General features: G+C 46.9%; 1 protein-coding gene across 4 annotated transcripts; it reads right to left on the bottom strand.

Moving 5' to 3' along the window:
- Positions 1-2192: 2192 nt before the first annotated feature.
- Positions 2193-18086, bottom strand: socs7 (suppressor of cytokine signaling 7). 4 transcript variants are annotated; one of them, XM_020106119.2, is made up of 10 exons: positions 16223-18086; positions 15520-15599; positions 14189-14293; positions 12847-12975; positions 12552-12697; positions 12018-12186; positions 8277-8405; positions 7269-7404; positions 4191-4334; positions 2193-3989 (listed from the first exon to the last, which is right to left on the bottom strand). In XM_020106119.2, the coding sequence occupies exons 1-9, from the start codon at positions 17728-17730 to the stop codon at positions 4214-4216; spliced, it is 2523 nt and encodes an 840-aa protein (XP_019961678.1). In that variant the 5' UTR covers positions 17731-18086; the 3' UTR covers positions 2193-3989; positions 4191-4213. The 4 variants fall into 4 exon arrangements, with proteins under 4 accessions (XP_019961678.1, XP_069386701.1, XP_069386700.1 ...); XM_069530600.1 differs by lacking the exon at positions 12847-12975; XM_069530599.1 differs by lacking the exon at positions 14189-14293 and having other exon boundaries at positions 16223-18085.
- Between the last annotated feature and the right edge of the window lie 2913 nt (positions 18087-20999).

Here is a 20999-nt window from a genome sequence, read left to right as displayed (position 1 = left end):
GAGTGTTTCAGAGTTTCAGTGTCTCAGAGTGTTTCAGAGTTTCAGAGTGTTTCAGTGTTTCAGTGTTTCAGAGTGTTTCAGAGTTTCAGAGTGTTTCAGTGTTTCAGAGTGTTTCAGAGTTTCAGAGTGTTTCAGAGTTTCAGAGTGTTTCAGTGTTTCAGAGTGTTTCAGTGTTTCAGAGTGTTTCAGTGTTTCAGAGTGTTTCAGAGTGTTTCAGAGTTTCAGAATGTTTCAGAGTTTCAGTGTCTCAGAGTGTTTCAGTGTTTGAGTGTTTCAGTGTTTCAGCGTTTCAGAGAGTTTCAGAGTGTTTCAGAGTGTTTCAGTGTTTCAGAGTTTCAGAGTGTTTCAGTGTTTCAGAGTGTTTCAGTGTTTCAGAGTTTCACAGTGTTTCAGTGTTTCAGAGTGTTTCAATGTTTCAGAGTTTCAGAGTGTTTCAGTGTCTCAGAGTGTTTCAATGTTTCAGAGTGTTTCAGTGTTTCAGTGTTTCAGAGTGTTTCAATGTTTCAGAGTGTTTCAGTGTTTCAGTGTCTCAGAGTGTTTCAGTGTTTCAGAGTGTTTCAGTGTCTCAGAGTGTTTCAGTGTCTCAGAGTGTTTCAGTGTCTCAGAGTGTTTCAGACTCTGAACACTGGAGACCTGTTGACAAACAAACCACTGATCCCAGCTCCGTCAGTGCCTCAGTGAAAATGTTTCAGTCGGCCTCCAGCACTTTCAGTCTCTCTCTCACCGGACCTTTCACGTCCACAAAGCATGCGGCCCTTTTCATACAGGCTTTTTCCCAAAGAGTGCACTTGACCTTATTCTCCTCCCTGCTCCTCCTCCCTGCTCCTCCCCCCTGCTCCTCCTCCCTGCTCCTCCCCCCTGCGTCCTGTCGCCGCAGCACTGCGAGCGTTGTCAAAGTGTCTGGGAAACAAGAGTCGTGCTCTTAACCAAAGCATTTTCTCCCTCCTGCTGTAGAGGGGGAGGCAGATCCCGTCTCTCACCTTCCCCCCTGGCACCTCGGCGGGAGAGCCTCAGAGAGAAAGAGCTGCGTGGTTTAACTGGGATGTCTCACTTTTCTCACTTCACAGGCTCCTGGAACGAGCCGAGGCGTCAGCCGCAGAGTTTTCAGCCTCAAACATTTAAAAAGAAATAGCTGACTTAAAAAAAAAAAGGAAACTTTTACGCATCTTAAGGATGTTAACTCACAGACACAGAATATCACAGCTCACATTCACGTCCTTGGTGGCTGCTCGATAGTTTGTGCTGTTGCTTGGAAAATTAACACTAAACTTACCTGGAGCTGAAACTTTTAGTCAGTTAATCCGTTAAATTCATCTGCTGGCCTGGAGGGTCACTGAGAGGAGCTCAGATCAACGTCTCCTCGTGAAACCACATTTAAATTCACCAGATCCTGATTTTTATTTGGATCTGCACCAGAACACACACACTCATAAATATAAGATCCATAAAATAAATTCCTGCGTAGTTATTGTGTGTTCCTGCTAACATGCAAATAAACACAGAGGATTTTAGAAATAAAACATGAATCAATAAAAAATCACAAGTTAAAAGTCTCTGACTCCTGAAAAAAATCTGATCAGAAACCAAAGAAAGTCTTTTTCTATTTTCTGGTTTACTGACAAATGTTCCAAACAAAAATCTCTGCTTTAAAATGTGTCTGTAAAATGTCAGCTGTTCAAATGTTTTTTAACGTGGTCCAACTCTCCTGATGCACATCACAAGTTTCAAATCTGCTCACTTGCTTTTGAGTAAAACGAATGGACGGGGGTGAAAACCTTCTTGGCGGAGGTAAAATTAAGTTAGAAGTTTTCAGCTTTGAGGAAATATATTTTTCAGATGCTCAATTTGGTTTAATTTCTTTTGGGGGGGGGTTCAGCTGAGGATCCAAGAACATTTTTATCTTTTACAGTTTGTGATGTTTTTCAAAATACTCTTGACTTCTCAGAGAATAATTAATTGATCTTGGAAAAATACAGAATATTAAGAGGATTGAATATTTATAAGTGTGTGTAATTTGGTGCAAATCCAAATAAATATCAGGATCTTTAGTGAACTGAAATGTGGTTTCATGATATGAACTCGACTGAGTGTTTTATGTTTTGAGACTTTGAATGTTCAGAAGAAAGAAAACTCAAACAAAGTCATCATTCCAAAAAATCAGTTTCACCACAAACACATTCAAAAGTAAAAAATTACGACACATACCAACGTTTATTTTTCTTTTTCTTCTCTTTCTTTTTTACTGAAAATGCTGAGCCGGTAGCTGCAGCTTCAGGGAACTGAGAAACAGAGTGAACAAAATACACCCGGGCATTTCAAGAAATAAAACTGACAGGTAGAGCTCGTCATGGCGGACTGATACACATCATGAGGCAGGGCGTGATGGGGAGTAATGAGGCATCTGGGTATAATCTCACAACCTCCCAATGCATCAACTCTAAATTCAAACAAATGTCTCAACATAGACTTGATGTTTATTTACAAAACTCCTTCCTCCTCCTGCGTTCAGTCCCAATGAGCTGATTCACTGCAAAGAGATAAATCTGCTCTGAGCCGCTGTCGCTCTGTTAAAGACGTAGGTTTAGTGAATTTAATTTCTTTCTGTCGACTGTTGGAGTTACATCTTTAGAAAGATATGTGTGTCTCCCTCTGGTGGTGTCAGTGTAGGATGTGATGTTCCAAGAGAGTTAAATACCTCCATCTATTATTATTATTACTGTAAGAGACAGAAATAATCATTTTCCAAAATAAAGATTGGAGGGTGACGTGACAGATGGTGTTAACGGCTGCAAACGGACTGAGGCGTTCTCCGGTGTTCGTGCACCAAGTGTTCTGAAGGTAAAACCCACCAAGGTCAGACTCACGTCTCCTGATCGGGACGTTCAGTGTACGTGTTTGTTTAAAAAGACGCCTGACTCCCATGGACAGTCGCATCATGACCAACGTCTCACACACACTGAGGCGCTCTCTCACAATTACCACGTCCATCGCTGCAGAGTCACTTCCCCTGGTAGTGAATGATCATTTCATCCATTCACATTGAGTTTTCAAAACAAAATGGGCCCTGCAGCGTTTCCAAACTTCTCCGTTTGGAGTAGTGTGAATCCATACCAGTGTTTTCAAGTGTGGATGGAGACTTATTGTTTAGGAGACAAGGTTGAAGTTGACTTGAACAAATACTGATTTTTAATTCGGCGTATTTCATTGACTCTGACAGCAGCGTCTGTAGCTTCTAGAAAACACCATCAGCAGGACGGATGATCACAGCAAAGTGAAAAGAAAGTCAGCGAACGTGAACTCAGGCTGAACAACAGCAGAGAAATGAAACAGACACTCAGTCTAAAGAAACACAAATGAAACGTTGGGAGTTTGAGGCGTTTGCTGTAGAACGTCAGTTTGAGGAGTTAAGAGGAGTTCACCACATCTGTCAGGGGAAGCTGGCGTAATTGAATCCATCGTGTAATTTATGCAAGTAGTTGAAACTTGATTTTGTCAAACTTATGTCACCCAGCCTCCATCTCTACGAAACGCGTGGACTGTCCCGAGTGCTCGCGATGGTTCTGTGCGGCCCTGCCTCATGTGTGTATCGATCCCGAGGACGACTTTTGATCCAGAATCACTCATCTTGACAGAATGGAAGGAAAAACAAGAAAACGGCAGCAAACAACAGTTGTAAAAACTGACCAGTGCATTTGTGTTTTGAGAGTCCAGTTCAGCAGGTTTGGGAAATTTGCAAATCAAGTTCAAAATTTCCTTTTGTTTCCACCGACACATGTTTGCAGGCGAGAACGTCTCTGCAGTCCCTCCGCAGACGAGTCGGAGTCCTCTGCAACGGCACAACCTCAGTTTGGAAACACTGTCCCTCCTTTCATTAGTCCAAATCAACAGAGAGGCGGTTCTGTCCCCGTCCAACTGGACACAGAGATTTTCAGGGACTCGGATCGGCTGATGCTGGAAGACCAGTTCAGATCAGTCCTCCACACAGAAACCTGGGCCGACACAGGGGGACAGTTAGCCACATGCTAATCAGCACCAAACAGAAACCACAGTTCAGAATAACTAGGTTATTAGTTTTGCAGGGTTTTTTATCGTAAACCAAAGTTTTCATTTTCCATCGCTGCCGTGCAGAATATTTTCTCCACTCTCCATTTGAAGGATGAATCACAGCAGCTCGAACGAAACAAACTCACTTGAGCTGAGAAACTCTCTGATGCTACGTCTGTGACTCCGCCTCCTGCTCTGCTCCCACCACCCTCTGGATGCTCTTGATTGACAGGTACATCTCCTCCTCCGGGTCGTAGTAATAAAACTTACTCAAGTAGGAGATGAGTGGTCTGGAGAGAGGGGGAGACAGACACGAGCAAATCAGCAGTGATCGTCCGGGCGGCAGCAGGTCGGTCCTAAAGGTCTGATCTGAGACACAGGTCCAATTCCCCTGAACAAAGTTTAGTGTTTTTTCAAATGGATCGTCACGTTTGACCACACGAACAGCAGGCGGAGCTTTAAACCACCATGTGACTGTGACGAGTACCATGTGACTGTGAGGACCATGTGTCTGTGAGGAGTACCATGTGACTGTGAGGAGTACCATGTGTCTGTGACGAGTACCATGTGACTGTGAGGAGAACCATGTGACTGTGAGGAGTACCATGTGTCTGTGACGAGTACCATGTGACTGTGAGGAGTACCATGTGTCTGTCAGGAGTACCATGTGACTGTGAGGAGAACCATGTGACTGTGAGGAGTACCATGTGTCTGTGACGAGTACCATGTGACTGTGAGGAGAACCATGTGACTGTGAGGAGTACCATGTGTCTGTGACGAGTACCATGTGACTGTGAGGAGTACCATGTGTCTGTGAGGAGTACCATGTGACTGTGAGGAGAACCATGTGACTGTGAGGAGTACCATGTGTCTGTGACGAGTACCATGTGACTGTGAGGAGAACCATGTGACTGTGAGGAGTACCATGTGTCTGTGACGAGTACCATGTGTCTGTGAGGAGTACCATGTGTCTGTGAGGAGAACCATGTGTCTGTGAGGAGAACCATGTGACTGTGAGGAGTACCATGTGACTGTGAGGAGTACCATGTGACTGTGAGGAGTACCATGTGTCTGTGAGGAGTACCATGTGTCTGTGAGGAGTACCATGTGACTGTGAGGAGAACCATGTGTCTGTGAGGAGTACCATGTGTCTGTGAGGAGTACCATGTGACTGTGAGGAGAACCATGTGTCTGTGAGGAGAACCATGTGTCTGTGACGAGTACCATGTGACTGTGAGGAGTACCATGTGTCTGTGAGGAGTACCATGTGTCTGTGAGGAGTACCATGTGACTGTGAGGAGAACCATGTGACTGTGAGGAGAACCATGTGTCTGTGAGGAGAACCATGTGACTGTGAGGAGTACCATGTGTCTGTGAGGAGAACCATGTGACTGTGAGGAGTACCATGTGTCTGTGAGGAGAACCATGTGACTGTGAGGAGAACCATGTGTCTGTGAGGAGTACCATGTGTCTGTGAGGAGAACCATGTGACTGTGAGGAGTACCATGTGACTGTGAGGAGAACCATGTGTCTGTGAGGAGAACCATGTGTCTGTGAGGAGAACCATGTGTCTGTGAGGAGTACCATGTGTCTGTGAGGAGTACCATGTGACTGTGAGGAGAACCATGTGACTGTGAGGAGTACCATGTGACTGTGAGGAGTACCATGTGTCTGTGAGGAGTACCATGTGACTGTGAGGAGTACCATGTGTCTGTGAGGAGAACCATGTGTCTGTGAGGAGAACCATGTGTCTGTGAGGAGTACCATGTGTCTGTGAGGAGAACCATGTGACTGTGAGGAGTACCATGTGACTGTGAGGAGTACCATGTGTCTGTGACGAGTACCATGTGTCTGTGAGGAGAACCATGTGTCTGTGAGGAGTACCATGTGACTGTGAGGAGTACCATGTGTCTGTGAGGAGTACCATGTGTCTGTGAGGAGTACCATGTGACTGTGACGAGTACCATGTGTCTGTGAGGAGTACCATGTGACTGTGAGGAGTACCATGTGACTGTGAGGAGTACCATGTGTCTGTGAGGAGTACCATGTGACTGTGAGGAGTACCATGTGTCTGTGAGGAGTACCATGTGTCTGTGAGGAGAACCATGTGTCTGTGAGGAGTACCATGTGTCTGTGAGGAGTACCATGTGTCTGTGAGGAGTACCATGTGACTGTGACGAGTACCATGTGTCTGTGAGGAGTACCATGTGACTGTGAGGAGTACCATGTGTCTGTGAGGAGAACCATGTGTCTGTGAGGAGTACCATGTGTCTGTGAGGAGTACCATGTGTCTGTGAGGAGTACCATGTGACTGTGACGAGTACCATGTGTCTGTGAGGAGTACCATGTGACTGTGAGGAGTACCATGTGACTGTGAGGAGTACCATGTGACTGTGAGGAGTACCATGTGTCTGTGAGGAGTACCATGTGACTGTGAGGAGTACCATGTGACTGTGAGGAGTACCATGTGACTGTGAGGAGTACCATGTGACTGTGAGGAGAACCATGTGACTGTGAGGAGAACCATGTGACTGTGAGGAGAACCATGTGTCTGTGAGGAGTACCATGTGTCTGTGAGGAGAACCATGTGTCTGTGAGGAGTACCATGTACCTGTGACGAGTACCATGTGACTGTGAGGAGAACCATGTGACTGTGAGGAGTACCATGTACCTGTGACGAGTACCATGTGACTGTGAGGAGAACCATGTGTCTGTGAGGAGAACCATGTGACTGTGAGGAGTACCATGTGACTGTGAGGAGAACCATGTGACTGTGAGGAGAACCATGTGACTGTGAGGAGAACCATGTGACTGTGAGGAGTACCATGTGTCTGTGAGGAGAACCATGTGACTGTGAGGAGTACCATGTGTCTGTGACGAGTACCATGTGTCTGTGAGGAGTACCATGTGACTGTGAGGAGTACCATGTGTCTGTGAGGAGAACCATGTGACTGTGAGGAGTACCATGTGACTGTGAGGAGTACCATGTGACTGTGAGGAGTACCATGTGTCTGTGAGGAGTACCATGTGTCTGTGAGGAGTACCATGTGACTGTGAGGAGAACCATGTACCTGTGAGGAGAACCATGTGTCTGTGAGGAGAACCATGTGTCTGTGAGGAGTACCATGTACCTGTGAGGAGTACCATGTACCTGTGAGGAGAACCATGTGACTGTGAGGAGTACCATGTGTCTGTGAGGAGTACCATGTGACTGTGAGGAGTACCTGGGCAGTGGAAGCTCCTGGATGTGGTCGATGCGAACTATTTGTCGGATGCAGAAGCGACAGAGGTGTTGTAGTGACTTCACGTTGCTGAAGCGAGATACAGGATAGAGCAGCTGAACTGGAGTGGGAGGAAGCCCTGAAACACACACACACACACACACACACACACACACACACACACACACACACACACACACACACACACACATTATCAGCCGTTAAACAATAATCTGCTGTCGTTGGGTTTTACTCCTCCGGCCGTGTTTTCCTTTTGTGAATGTGAATAAAGATGGACGACATGAAACCTCAACCCCAACTGAAGCCAAAACATCTGGATTGCCCCCTGGTGTCTGGCTGCAGTACAGGTCATAAACCCTGCCTCCTCCGTGTTAGCATGATTTAGGGACTTCTTCCATAAGCACCGGAAATGTCTTCAGTAGTTATCACCTTTAGGGATGTTAACGTCACCCACTCGTTTTTCAAAGTTAGTTGTATACAGCTGTTCAAATAGATCAGTACTCAGCTGATTCATGAAGTCCAGGTATCAGCATCTGTATCAGGAAGGAACCTGATGTTTGATCATGTTCCTGATGTGTTTTAATGGTTTAATCACTTATTGATGGCTGAGACGTCGTGATTGACAGCTGAGACTGACGTTGTGATTGGTCGAGTGTATATCAGTGGAACCTCGACAGCTCCGCCTTCGATGGCAGCGTGCGTCCATCTTTATTTACAATCTGGTGGTTAAAAGCAACAACACTTTTCCTCAGATGAAGGTTCCACTCATCTCAAACCTGATGAGATGTGCAGATGCATTAAATGACGTAAAGTCCTCAACCACACTGTAAAACACTCACTGCATTCTCACAATCATAAAAGATGCACCGGCTGAACACAGACACACACGATCAGATTTATTCCCCCTCTCCTCCGTCTCTCAGCCGATTCTCGCTAAGTGGCAGCTCGCATCCATTTTTGATGCACGAGGATACGTGGCCTATATTTTACCTGGGACTCTGGAGCGCAGGAAGTAGAGGAATTTGCCGTTCTTGGAGTGCATGATGGCTCGCTCGATGAACTCCACCACCGAGTGGCAGCGGTCCTCAAACTTGGGGTGACACCACAGGCTGAATGTCCCTGGAGAGAGAGAGGAACGTTTTTCTTTTTGTATCATGCGCAGCATTTTATCATTTATAAATCATCCCAGCGTTAATTATGAAGCATCGTTACAGTTTTCTGTGTGTGTCAAAGCAAATGTCTTGGAGGAGGACGTCAGTGTGATCGTCTGAGCAGTGGCTGGACGGTTTAAAGAGGACGTGTGCAGAGGTGGAGCTGTTGGTTATTCACAACGATATGACTTCAACTTCCTGGAAACGGTTTAGTTCTGGATGTGATACAAGCATCGTTAAAGTTGACGTCATGAATAAAGTCAGTGAAACCTCACGTCCACATTTCTTCTGTCCAGCAGCCGCACGATGTTTAACTGTGAAACATCCCGCTCGCTTCATGTATTGATCACATTTCATTAACAACTAAAATGAAATCATGTTGTTGATTTTACTGTTTGTGTTCATGTAAAATATAAAAATATGAACAAATATAAGTAAATATAAATTACTGAAACTGAACTTTGTTTCCTAAGTTAATATCTTAGTTGATTCAAAGGTCAATCGCCAATGATCACAATATTTTCACCCGTCAGTTTTTTGTTTGTTGGTTTGGTTCAATTGTTGGTTGGTTAGTTGGTGCGATCCACTGAAGTTAAATCTGTTCATGAGGAGGAATGAGTTCTACTGAGTGACGATCTAGTTCATCTGGTCTGTTCGTGAAGCGATTGTCTGCAGAGCTTGATCTCAAATAACCGTCAAATAACAGAGGGAGCGGTGATCATCAGCCGGAGTTCGGTCCGATGACCGGCCGACGAGGTGCTAACGTGGCTACAAACTGTGTGTGTGTGTGTGTGCGTGTGTGTGTGTGTGTGTGTGTGTGTGTGTGTGTGTGTGTGTGTGTGTGTGTGGACTCGCTCGGAGCTTGTTTATCTCAAAGCCTCCCTGCTCTCGATTCATGTCGAGCCACAATGCGTTCATGCAGACGCGAGTTGTGTTGATGTAAATATGTTGTGTCAGTCGAGGCTGAACGTCTGAATAATGAATGTGTTTCCAGGCATGACTCTATAGCTTTATGATGGTGACTCATTAATGTAGAGCCCTGTTTCTGTAGGTCCGTGTGCGTGTGTGTGTGTCACCTTGTTGGTTCTCCACACATGTGGCGTGTGTGCAAATTTACACATGGCGTTGTGAGCGTTATTCATGCTTCAGCTCTGGAGTGTGACCTTATTGAAGCGCTCTGAGGTCGTGTTTGTGTTTAGTCCTGATTTCTTTCTGCTCACTCGATCCTTTAGGGACTTTTTTTGTTTTGTTCAATTTGTCTCCCACGGTTCTTTTGTTGTCCTTTTCTTACGCTCTGATTATTTTCACTGTGTTTTGTGAAGAAACAAAAGTGACAAATGTAACTTTGTAAAAGTTGTAATCACAGAAACATTAAATATCGTTGACTGACATTGTTTCACCTCGGAGAGAAGTCGACTTTGAACTTTTAAGAAACTTTTTGTTTTCTAAAAAAAAAACAATCTGAGTGTTGACACTGTTATCGAAGGTCACACCCAAAGTTTCAGAAGTATTCAGACTGCACTCAGTATTCAGTTGTTATTATTACACACGAGCTACATTTAGCCTCACGTGTTATCTGGCTTCTGTAGCACAGAACAACAACATACGTTTTCTCACGTAATGTTCTTAAACACCTCATTTTTACGACACTGAATGAATTTTACAGCTTTAGCTAATTGTTAACTTTCAGAATAAGACGAGTATGTTTAAATGTTATAGATTAAAATAACCAAAAGCGTTTCCTGATCAACAGTAAAGATCCTCAGACAGTTAATTAATCACTGAAAACATGTTTCTAAGCATAAAGGCCAAATAGCTGATGAGGACAAACTGCTGCTTTTCCCTCAGTGTTATAATAAATTTTAAATCTTTGAACTTTGGAAAAATCAGTTCGTTTGAATTTAACCAATCTTGTGCTCAAACTGAGTTAACCTGAACTCTGACATTTTGTCGCTTGCACTCAAAACTGCCGCTGTGAACAAGCTGAATGAAAAGAAGTACAATTGTATGTATGTGTCTGTATGTCGCTATAGGATCAGTTTGCATGCGTGTGTTCCTGTCCTCTCTGACTCATCATGCTAATGTCATTCATGTGGTGTGTCCATATTACAGCCCCGAGTGTTGGATGACCAGCATTTGGCTGCACATGTTTGTGTGTGTGTTTGCTGAGAGCGTGTTTTATGCTCACAGAGCTGCACAAATATGCAACATATGCACAGAGGTGTGTGTGTGTGTGTGTGTGTGTGTGTGTGTGTGTGTGTGTGTGTGTGTGTGTGTGTGTGTGTGTGTGTGTGTGTGTGTGTGTGTGTGTGTGTGTGCGCTCCTGTACTTGCATCGTTCTATCTTTGTAAGAATCAGTTTTGACTTAAGACAAGTTTGTAAAGTGAGAACATCGTCTGGTTTTGAGGATCTGTTATAATACAGATAAAGATCAGGTAGACATGATGGTTTGGGTAAATTGTCCACGGTGGCACAGTGGTTTGCACCGTTGCATTACAGCAAGAGGGTTCAAACCCCATGTTCAGGCCTTTCTGTGTGAAGTTTGCATCTCGGCTGCGGGGGTCAGGGGTGCTACCAGGGTTATAGTAGACGCAGTAATGTCAACATTCACACAAGCTTGAGTTCGTTCATCAGCTGATTTTGTGGTTTAGCTCAGCGTCGCATGCTGAACTTTAACTGGATGTCCCGCACAATAAAAGCATCATGACACAGGAGCACAGGTGAGAGAAATATCTGGGAAATGGGATAAAAAGTGTGTAACTCACAACTCCATCGAATATCTCCCCAGAGGAAACTGCAGTAAAAGTCTGACTCCCTCATTTAGCATCAAAAGCTGAAAAAGAATCTGTTCCTCAAGCAAATTGTTCCATAAATGAAAATCCAAAGATGTGATCTGCTGTTAACCAGAATATATCAGTCCACACTGATGACAGATTGCACGTGTGTCAATTTGAAAAGTGAATGAATTCTTTGCTCCCTCGTGTCTTCAGGGTTTAGATCTCTGACTAAAAACACCTTTGTGTTCCTTGAACTGTCTCACAGCGTCCGGCCGGCTCATTCCCCGTGAGCAGTTGCCCTAGCAACCAAGGTCACAGTGCGGCCCCTTCATATGATGAGATGGAGTCATAACAAACTGTGTCTCAGAGTCTGACGGGCAGTGAGCTGCAGGGACACACACCGGCAGTTTAATGTTGAAGGACTTGGTACCGAATAGAGAAGAAGGATATTTATACATTTGATGTGGTTCAATGACGTATGAGCATATTCAGAGTACGTGTGATAAGATATGGACACATTTAAATATGGTTACTAGAGAGGAATCCTTCAGGTCTGGATGATATTCAAGATATGAACTAATAGTGGTGTAAGTTATTTTATTTTCTCATTTGCCAAGCTTCTATAAATGCTTCAGCTCTCCTGAGGCTTCTCCCTTTCACCTCCATCACATGACTTCAGCTCCACATCTAAAAATACGACAGGTTGTGTTAATGCAAGAGACCGAAATTCTGGAAAATGTCCAGACCCAATTTCTGGACCTTTCCTGTTATAATGTGTGTGTGTGTGTGTGTGTGTGTCTCACCTCTGTAGTGCTCCATGCGTGTGTGGTGCGTGACTCCCTGCGACCTGAAGCTGAGGCTCAGGATGTAGCGAGGGTCTGAACTGTCTCGGACCAGGAAGGATCCGTCCGGTTTCCCCTTCAGTTTCATCTCCGCGTCCTCCCAGTTCATCGGACCCCAGTACCAGCCGCACTGCAGCCGGAGACACCAGCACAAATCAGACCTCGTGCACATCAACAACATACATCATTCACATAGTAAGACTGAGACATGAGGATATTATAGAGAGACAACGAGCAGCTGGAGGAAACCTCTGGAACCAGAGAGCACATCGGTGAGAGATCAGAACCAGAAGGACGCAGACTCCTCGTCTATTCATTAGTCTGATTAGTCTCATTTGAAGGAGGAATATTTTTTCAGTGTTTCTCTCCTCTCGTGTGTTATAAAGGTTTTTTTCACGTCATGTATGTTACCAGGTCGTCTTCTGCCCCCGAAGCATCTTCGTGGTCATTGAACTGTTTTGCGGTGACGTGATCGGGCCTCGTTTGCTGTCTTACCTTCTCCAGCTCCCTCAGACTGGCCGTGAAGTTGCTGGCCTCAGACCGCCGCAGTGCACAGAGCATAGGGGGTGGAGCCTGTCGGGACGGGGGTAGCGCATCGACCGGTGATGGGGTTGAATGAGGGAGGGCCCGGAGGAAGGCGTCTAAACAAACACACACGTTTAAAAGTCCCATCTTACAAACACATTACAATCAAGCCAGTTAATTCAGATGAGACAGAGGAGGAGACGGTCAGCACCCCACCCCCCCACCCCCCCACCCACCCACCCACCAACCCCCTAACGGGTCTTACCATTGAGGCTGAGACTGTGCTGGATGGTGGCGTGGGAGGGAGGAGGAGGAGGAGGGAGAGGCAGGGGGAGGGACTGCAGGGAGGCGCCCATAACTAGGAAAGGCCCAGGCTGAGGCCCGGCTATGTCATCTGGAGGAAGGACGACAAGGAGAGGAGAGAGGAGGACGCCAGGAAGGAAGGATGCAAGGGAGGAAGGGGGAAGGAAGGACGGACGGAAGGAGGGAAGAAAGTAAGGAAGGCAGGAACAAATGAACAAATGAAAAACAACAAGGAAGGAAGGAAGACATTTTCAACACTATCAGACAGAAAGCCTCAGTTGTCTTCCTCTGTGTGTGTGTGTGTGTGTGTGTGTGTGTGTGTGTGTGTGTGTGTGTGTCGCTGAACTTCATTGTTGTCAAAAACAATTAAAAACACCTCAGTGAACCAAACTGTCGCACTGGGTGACACGTTCCTTCATTACTCTGAACACACACACACACACACACACACACACACACACACACACACACACACACACACCGTCCTGCTGCCCCAAATACTCAGCAGAGCCACCCCTAACCTTAATCCACCAATGAAAACACAGAATTCTTTTCTGAAATGACTGATCTGTTTTTAGATCCTCGGAGCCAATGAGCTTCGAGAATCAGACACTGAGCGACGAACTAATGCACGACTGGTTCTGGTGTTTTTCGTTGGTTGCGTTCACGGCAATAAAAACACAGAATTTCACCATCTTCAGCTTTTAAAGAAATCCAACACGGTGCTTAAGGCTGCTGCATATGTGGGTCAGAAAATATCAGAGGCTCGGAGCAAAGAAAAAGATGTCAGGTCAGAGAATTGGTCTGGAAATTAGAAATGAGGAATAAAAGCCCCGATAGTTGTCCAGATGTTTGGGGATCGGGAGCGTGCATTAGGAAACTGAACTTCCCTATTCCCTCAAACTTTCAGTCAAACATCTGCATCAACAACGACATCAAGTCTTGAGTTTTTATTCCCCTGACTGCGTTGCCATCTCGCCGTCGACTTCGTCTTTGCCATCGTGTTTTCGTCCAGATTTCAAATTAAATCTGTCGTTTGCCGCTGACCTTAAAAAGCTCCTCCGGTCAGATTAGAGCAGATTACAAAAACTTGCTCTGCATTCCGAGTTTCCAGAAATGACAGACGAACAAAATATTTGACTAAGAGAGAAAATATCAGAGCTTCCTCTTCAGTAAAGCCTGGAACTTAAGCAGCTTGCTGCCATTTTTTATCACCGCACATATGACACTGTTTGGTGTGTGTGTGTGCTCAGATGAAGAAGAGGAGGAGAGAGGGAGAAGCAGGAAAAAGGCAAGAAAGGTACCTAACAGACTGAGACTCCGTCGTGGAGGAGGGGGCGGTGTAGGAGGGTGTGGCGTGTTTGCCCCTCGCCGCGAAATATCCACGTCCATCAGAGAAACAGTCTCACCTGAGAGAAGCAGAGAAAAGGCAGTGAAGAGAAAAGAAAGGAAAGGAAGGGAAAGTGAAAGAAGGAAGTGAGAGAAAAGAAGAAGTGGTTTGTGTTTCTGTGTCTTTGCCTCCTGTTGCTGCAGAGAGCCATTAAAGCTGCAGCAGGCAGGATGTTTATGGGAAATTACACCCAGCTAATCAGCCTAAATCACGGCAATAAAAAAAAAAAAGAAGGAACATCCCATCATCCTCACTAATTGAGACGCTGCAGATTCACTGTTTACTAAAGTGAGATTCTGCAGGGAGGGAAACAAACTCAAATGTCTCACGACTCAAATCCCCAGCATCTCGTCGGCCGCGGAGGACACAGGCCTCACTCACATGACATCTCTGCCTCTGTCGCCTCCGCAGCTTCCACGAGAAACATCACAGGCCGCGCCCGGGGCGGGGAAACGCGAGGTGCTGTACGAGACTTCTGGTTTCAAGGATTTCAAATAACTCGGCCCGCCTCCGATGGGGCCGCCAGTGTTGCTTCGATGTTTCTGTGTAATTGGTGGTCGAGCCCCGTGCAGAGCGTGTGTTCATCAAACTACTGAGAAAAATCTTCACTTTCAAGAAGTTAATTTGGTAAAAGCTGAAGAGAAACGTAGAACTCGAGAACATGGAGCCCTGTGGAGGGGGTGTGGACTGAGCTACAGACCTCCTCACCATTTCTACCCACAAGCCTCTTGTGCTCAATCTTCTTGTCTGGTGCAGCGGTTACACAGTCGGACTGGTGACAAGTTTAAAAACGGATTCAGTGTGGAAGATTTAGGTGAAAGGATCTATTGAAGAATGAATATAACGTAATCAAACTGTTGATGAGCTCTTTAGAAATACTTTAAACTTCAATACTTCATATCTACATACTTTATATGTACATCAGGAGCGGGTCCCCTCTACGGAGGCAGCCATGTTTTTTACAGATTGGACAAACTCAACCTTTTGAGTTTCTATGACGACTGAAGCTACCACAGGTTCTCTGTCACGGAAGGAGGGAGGGTGAGGCGAGGGGTGTTCAGCTGCAATATGACACTTCACCACTAGAGGTCACTACATTCTACACACTGCACCTTTAAAAAAAGGAGTTTGATGGTTCACAGACAACAGCCACAACATCTAAACCAAGTCTGTCCACATCCGAATCGGTTCGACGCCCCAGTTTGTTAGAGGAAAGAGAGCGTCAGTGAGGGAGACAGATCTTACCAGTGAAAGCAGAGAGGGAGGCGGAGAGGGAGGCGGGGGAGAAGGCACTGTGGGCCCTGGTCAGTCTGGGCTGGTGGTGGCTGCAGGACGCACAGTAAAACAGTCGGAAGAAGAAGAAGAAGAGTGCGGAGAAGAAGTGTTAGTAGCTGCAGAGGTTCAGAAAATGAACTCTTTCAGTGTGAGTGTGTGTGTGTGTGTCGGCGGTTTGATGCTCTCAGCTCCGGTGGTCCCTACTTCTGAATGTGTTTTTAATCCTAGCCTCGCTTCAGCGTGCTGCTGTGAATACTGACGAAGCAGCAGGTGGAGGTTTGAAAAGTGTCTGCATCTTATAACACGCAGCAGCGAGAAGTTCCTGCACATCTGAGCACGTCGAGGCTCCGGGGCCACAGGGACGCAGTCAAAACACGTTTAAAGGCCCCTCGTGTCACACACTTCTAATCTTTCGGCAGCTTTGTTTTGTTCTTTTAAAGCTTTACGACTTCTGGACTGTGTGCTCTTATGTGGGAGGGAAGTCTTTAGAGATAGAAACACTGATAGTTTGAATTATTACACATCCAGCTGCTCTATGACTTCACTTAGGACTCGGGTGATTTCCATGTGTCATACATGGACAACAAGTATGTGCTCCTTAGGCCTGTGACAGTGTTGAGGGTCATGTCCCATGTCCCATGTTACATGTTACATGTCATGTGTGGCTGCTCACCTGTCTGCCTCCTGCTCAGCTCCAGCAGAGCTCGCCATGTCCACCAGGCTCCCGGCTGAAGACACCGAGTATGTGACCGAGGGCCTCTTGTCCAGCAGGTGATTGGAGCCGCTGCAGCTTTTAGTCCGGAACAGTTTACTCAGGCGGATCTTTAATGAGCCCTTTTTGGACTTCCCGGGAACTTTCAGGGTCTTTTCCCCACCTGCCGCCCGGCCTGTGGGAGTCCGCGGCGCGCTGGCGCACCGCTCCGGCCGCCTCCTGGGTGTCGACGCCTGGCTCAGATTCGGACTCGTGGCCCAGGGGGAGCTCTGAACCGGGGTAGGTGACGGTGACACGGCAGAAACCTGCGCCACGACCTCAGAATCCCCGGAGCTTACCTGCGCCAGGCGGCTGGCTGCGCTCCCGTGGAGGCTGCACACCTGCCCGCCAAGATGCGCCGCCGCCTGGGTCGCCGCCGGGGCCATAACCTCCACCTGCCTCCTCAGCTCCGCCTGGAAGCTGCTGATGGAGAAAGCCCCGGACATTTTCTGAACTATTTCCCTTTTCCTGTTGAGCAAAAACTCGCGGCGTCCGTTCTCGTCGTCCGTCTCGTCCTCCGGGCACTCCTCCATGCCGAGGCCGGCAACGTCCCCGCTCCCCAGCCCCTCCAGCACCAACAAAGCATCGCTGGTCTCTGTGGGGTCATCCCCGGGTTCCACTCCCCCTCCTCCCGGCCCGTGTGCACCCTGACACGAACACTGCGGGAGCTCCCCGGCTTTAAACAGCATCTTGGGGACCGCGCCGACCCCCAGCTCCCCGAACCGCCGGGCCAGCTCGAACACGGCTCCCTCTCGGTCCCTGGAGGCGCAGCCCCATTTAGACTCAATCACGGTGAGAGGGTTGGATCTCTCCGACAACAAGGGCCACTCGGGCGGGGTGGAGATGAGTCGATGCCGGCGGCACAGCTCCGCGGCTCCCTGCATGTCCGCGGACACGGAGATCCGCTCCTGCTGCGAGTCTCCGGGACTGTTGTTGTTGACAGCCGGGCCGGAGCAGCCGGACCCCGGGCTCTGCTCCAAACCCACCGCATCCCTCGGCTGATTCCGACGGTCCAATTCTAAAATCCCGTCCTCGTTCCGCATTATATTGGAGAAGACCAGCAGCTGAGGCCGGAGGCCGGGGCTGGGAGCGAAGTCAAAGCCCTGGGCCTCCATGGGGCTCTGCGGCGCAGGAGGCGCTGACAGCGGGGCTCTGCTCTCCGGCAGCCCGCTGTCAGGTGCAGCCGTGCCCTCCCCGCTCGCCTGGCCTTTGTTCAGGCGGCCCCCGGGATGCTCGACGCCCGTCGTCGGATCTCGGCTTATATCCAAACCCGCCTTGACGCCGCTGTGAGCCAGGACCTCCTTCCCCAGCCCCGGCACCACTCCTCCCGGCGGCACATTCCCGTTTTCTGCGTCCAGGCGGTCATCCTCTGCCGCGGACACCAGGCGCATCAACACGAAATCGGGCGACATATCCTGCGCGTTGTTCATAATTATTCGTCAGGATCGCGAGATGAGAATTATCGGGCGATCTTCACATAGCGAACCGCGGATGACTCGTCCCTATAATAAAGAAAGGGCCGAGCGGCTGCTCCCGTTAACAGCCTAGAAAAACCTCGATGTTTTCATCCTCCTGCGCGACGACGGCCCCGCATCCATCTGTCACATGTGACGGGGGGTGAGTGCGGCTCGCTCCCGGCAGCAGACGGACCCCTGGGTCAGACATGCGGTCTGATCCGAGCCGAACAAAATCCAGGAGAGTCTCCGGTCAGTGACCAGAGCCAGGCCCCACCCGCTCCTCCTCCTCCAGCCCACAGCAGCTCCGCACACCGAGGATGAACCAGTGGCTCTGCTCGTCCCCAGCTGAAGATTAGTCCCATCATATTATCAAGATCACACGAAATGATCAAGATTATTCACATAACATCCATTTTACCTTCACCTTCAATTCGTAGAAAAAAAAAAATTATGTTTGTGTTCACACATCTGTATTTCAGAATTAATATATTTGTGAAAAATAACAAATGTCAGTGGAAAGAAGCTGATTTCATTTAAAGAGCTTTAGAGAATAAAAATAAAAATCATCTCATAGATCTTAACAAGGTGACATCCTCTGTTCTTAACCCTCAACAAGAGTTAATAACGAACATAACAGGAAAGAGAGTCACAAGCCTGTAACTGAACACATCAACACAATGATAGTGTTCATTGATTAGAAGAAACAGTTGGTATAATAAAGTATTCAGAAAACGTCTGTAACAAATGAAGGCTGGTGTATTTTTTTACCTGGACTCACTGTGATTAACATTTGGTTCATGTTGTGGTAAAGATCTGTGACCACCACGTGAAATCATCAACATACAGAGAGTCATCGTCCAAATCTACAACTTCCAAACACAACTGTGCAGCGAGTTGTTCTCGAGTCTGGACAACACAACTGATCTCTAGTGTCAATTCTGCAGCAGCACGTTGGTATCAGGGAAAATACTCAAAGAAAAAAGCTTTTACCTGTGAAGAGACAGAAATTTGCCCCAGGAGGTGGTGGAGACCAAACAGAGAGGGAACAGTCAGATTAGTTCAGACACAAACATGACTCTGAATCAGTCAAAACACAATATAAATACATATTATATATTAAAGGAGACGATCAGTAATTCATCCAAGATTCAGGTTGGAAGAGGCTGCGAGGGAAGCAGGATATTTCCCGGGGCCTCGAGCTGAGAGGGAGACGAGAGGACGGCTGAACACGTGAGTCCATATGAAGTCAAAGCTCATGATTCAACCTGCGCCGGCTCCTGCAGGTGTTAGAAGAAGTTGAGGTTTGTTTGCCAACAATGCTAACAATGCTAATGCGCCGCTGGCATATGAGGAAGACATTTTGTTTTGTCTGTTTTGCAGAGACAAGGCTGTGGCGACGCTAACGTAAATTGATGACTAGCTACAGTCTGGTCCCTGAACTGCACCGTCCTCTTTGTCTCTGGCTGTGTTGATGCATCAACCGTAAACTGCATCACCCACTCTTGTGTTTTTCCATTTCACACAGATGCAGTGAAATAAAGGAGCTGGGTTTTCGGGGAGTCGACTCGAGACTCTGTGATTGTTCATTTGCACCATTTATTCTTATTGTTTCCCATTATTGGTGGTTTTCTTTGGCTTCTTTACTCCTGTGATGGAATCTGAAGCGGCCCTGGACTGGGAATGGGTTTAGATTGCCTGCATGTTAAATTGAAGATGTAAAATTTGTGTGATCATTTTTGCCTCAATAAGAATATTGAAACAAATAAAAGTCCAAAAACTGGATCTGATTGGTCATTGCCCCCCCCCCCTGCACACGACACGTAAGGAGGCTATGTATCACACAATCATAATCCCGTGTTAACGAGGCCCACTGCCACTGACTCCCCGCCACACGACGTTGGTTTGACGTGAGGTCCAAAGGTTCCTTTTACCCGGGGACCCCAAAGTTTCTTGAAACGCTCCTGTGAACGATGGAGGTAGATGTTGCAAGAAAATTTGGTTCAGACAGAGCAGGGGGGGAAAAAACAGGGTCATAAACGAAAGTATTGGAGTATTGAGAAAATGTACCTGAAGATGGCGCTAGAAGAAAAGTCACCAACGGTACAACTCATCCTGACAGGAGCTGAGAATGTGATTTATCAGTTTGATGGTTGGTCAAAGTGGAGGAGACAGCAGGTGGACAGAACAACACTGTGACGCCCGGAGAACTTAAAGTCAAAACTAAACATCACGTCAAACGTTCTGCATGAACTCGTCAGCAGCTATTTTTCTAATATGCAAACAAATGAACCAAATCAACACTTAATAAGATGTAACAAGACTTTAAATGACGTGTTCTTCATTGTACATTACACTCTGACAAGGAGCTCACAGGAGTCTCATAAAGATCTCACTAAGTGGGAAATAATGCAGTATCCATGGCAACAGCCTCCGTAGCTGTGGAGTCGGATAACAAAGCATCAAATGGTCGGATTTCAGAGTTTGTTAGAGTAAAACCGTGTTTATTTACTGTTGGAAACTTGTTACGTGTTCTTAACGTTAAGTAAAGTCAGACCGATATTTCTTACAATAAACTAAAACATGACTTTGACAGTTTCAGGCCTGAAACGTCAGCACTGACCTGGGGTGGTGCAGTAATGTTACATGGCAGGCAGATGGCGCTGCAGGCCATCCATCTGTGATGGAAGCTGCTGCTGGAGACAGAGAGGATGAGAGGCTATTAATCTGTGTGTGTGTGTGTGTGTGTGTGTGTGTGTGTGTGTGTGTGTGTGTGTGTGTGTGTGTGTGTGTGTGTGTTTAGGTGGAGTAATCAAACTAAAACTGTGCAGAGCTGAATATTGATGTGATGCAGCCTGGAGGTCAGAGGTCAGCGGCGAGCAGCATTAATGTTACACAACAGTTTCATTGTCTTGTGTCGTAATGTTTCCTGTTTCGTTTGTCTCATCATGTTTTCGTCTCATACTATGAGTTGTGAGTTGTCGGCTTGTTATTTTGCAGGATTACACAAAAACTACTGAAGCGATTTCCATGAAACTTTGTGGAGGGGCGGGGCCAGAGCCAAGGAAAAACCCTTAAAGACAATCAAGTGTCTCCGAGGCTGCCGTCCACTCTACAGAATAAATGTCCTCACCTGTGACATTTGGACTTTCCGTGGCCAATGACAGTACAATCATTCAAACTGTTCATATCTTTTTCTTGTGTTTCTAATATTCATTTTATATTTATGCTCAACACAAACGTCC

The sequence above is a fragment of the Paralichthys olivaceus genome, chromosome 8 (assembly GCF_024713975.1).
Source record: "Paralichthys olivaceus isolate ysfri-2021 chromosome 8, ASM2471397v2, whole genome shotgun sequence".
NCBI lineage: Eukaryota > Metazoa > Chordata > Actinopteri > Pleuronectiformes > Paralichthyidae > Paralichthys > Paralichthys olivaceus.
Note: the sequence above shows the minus strand (reverse complement) of the source record. Positions and strands in the feature narration are given on the sequence as shown.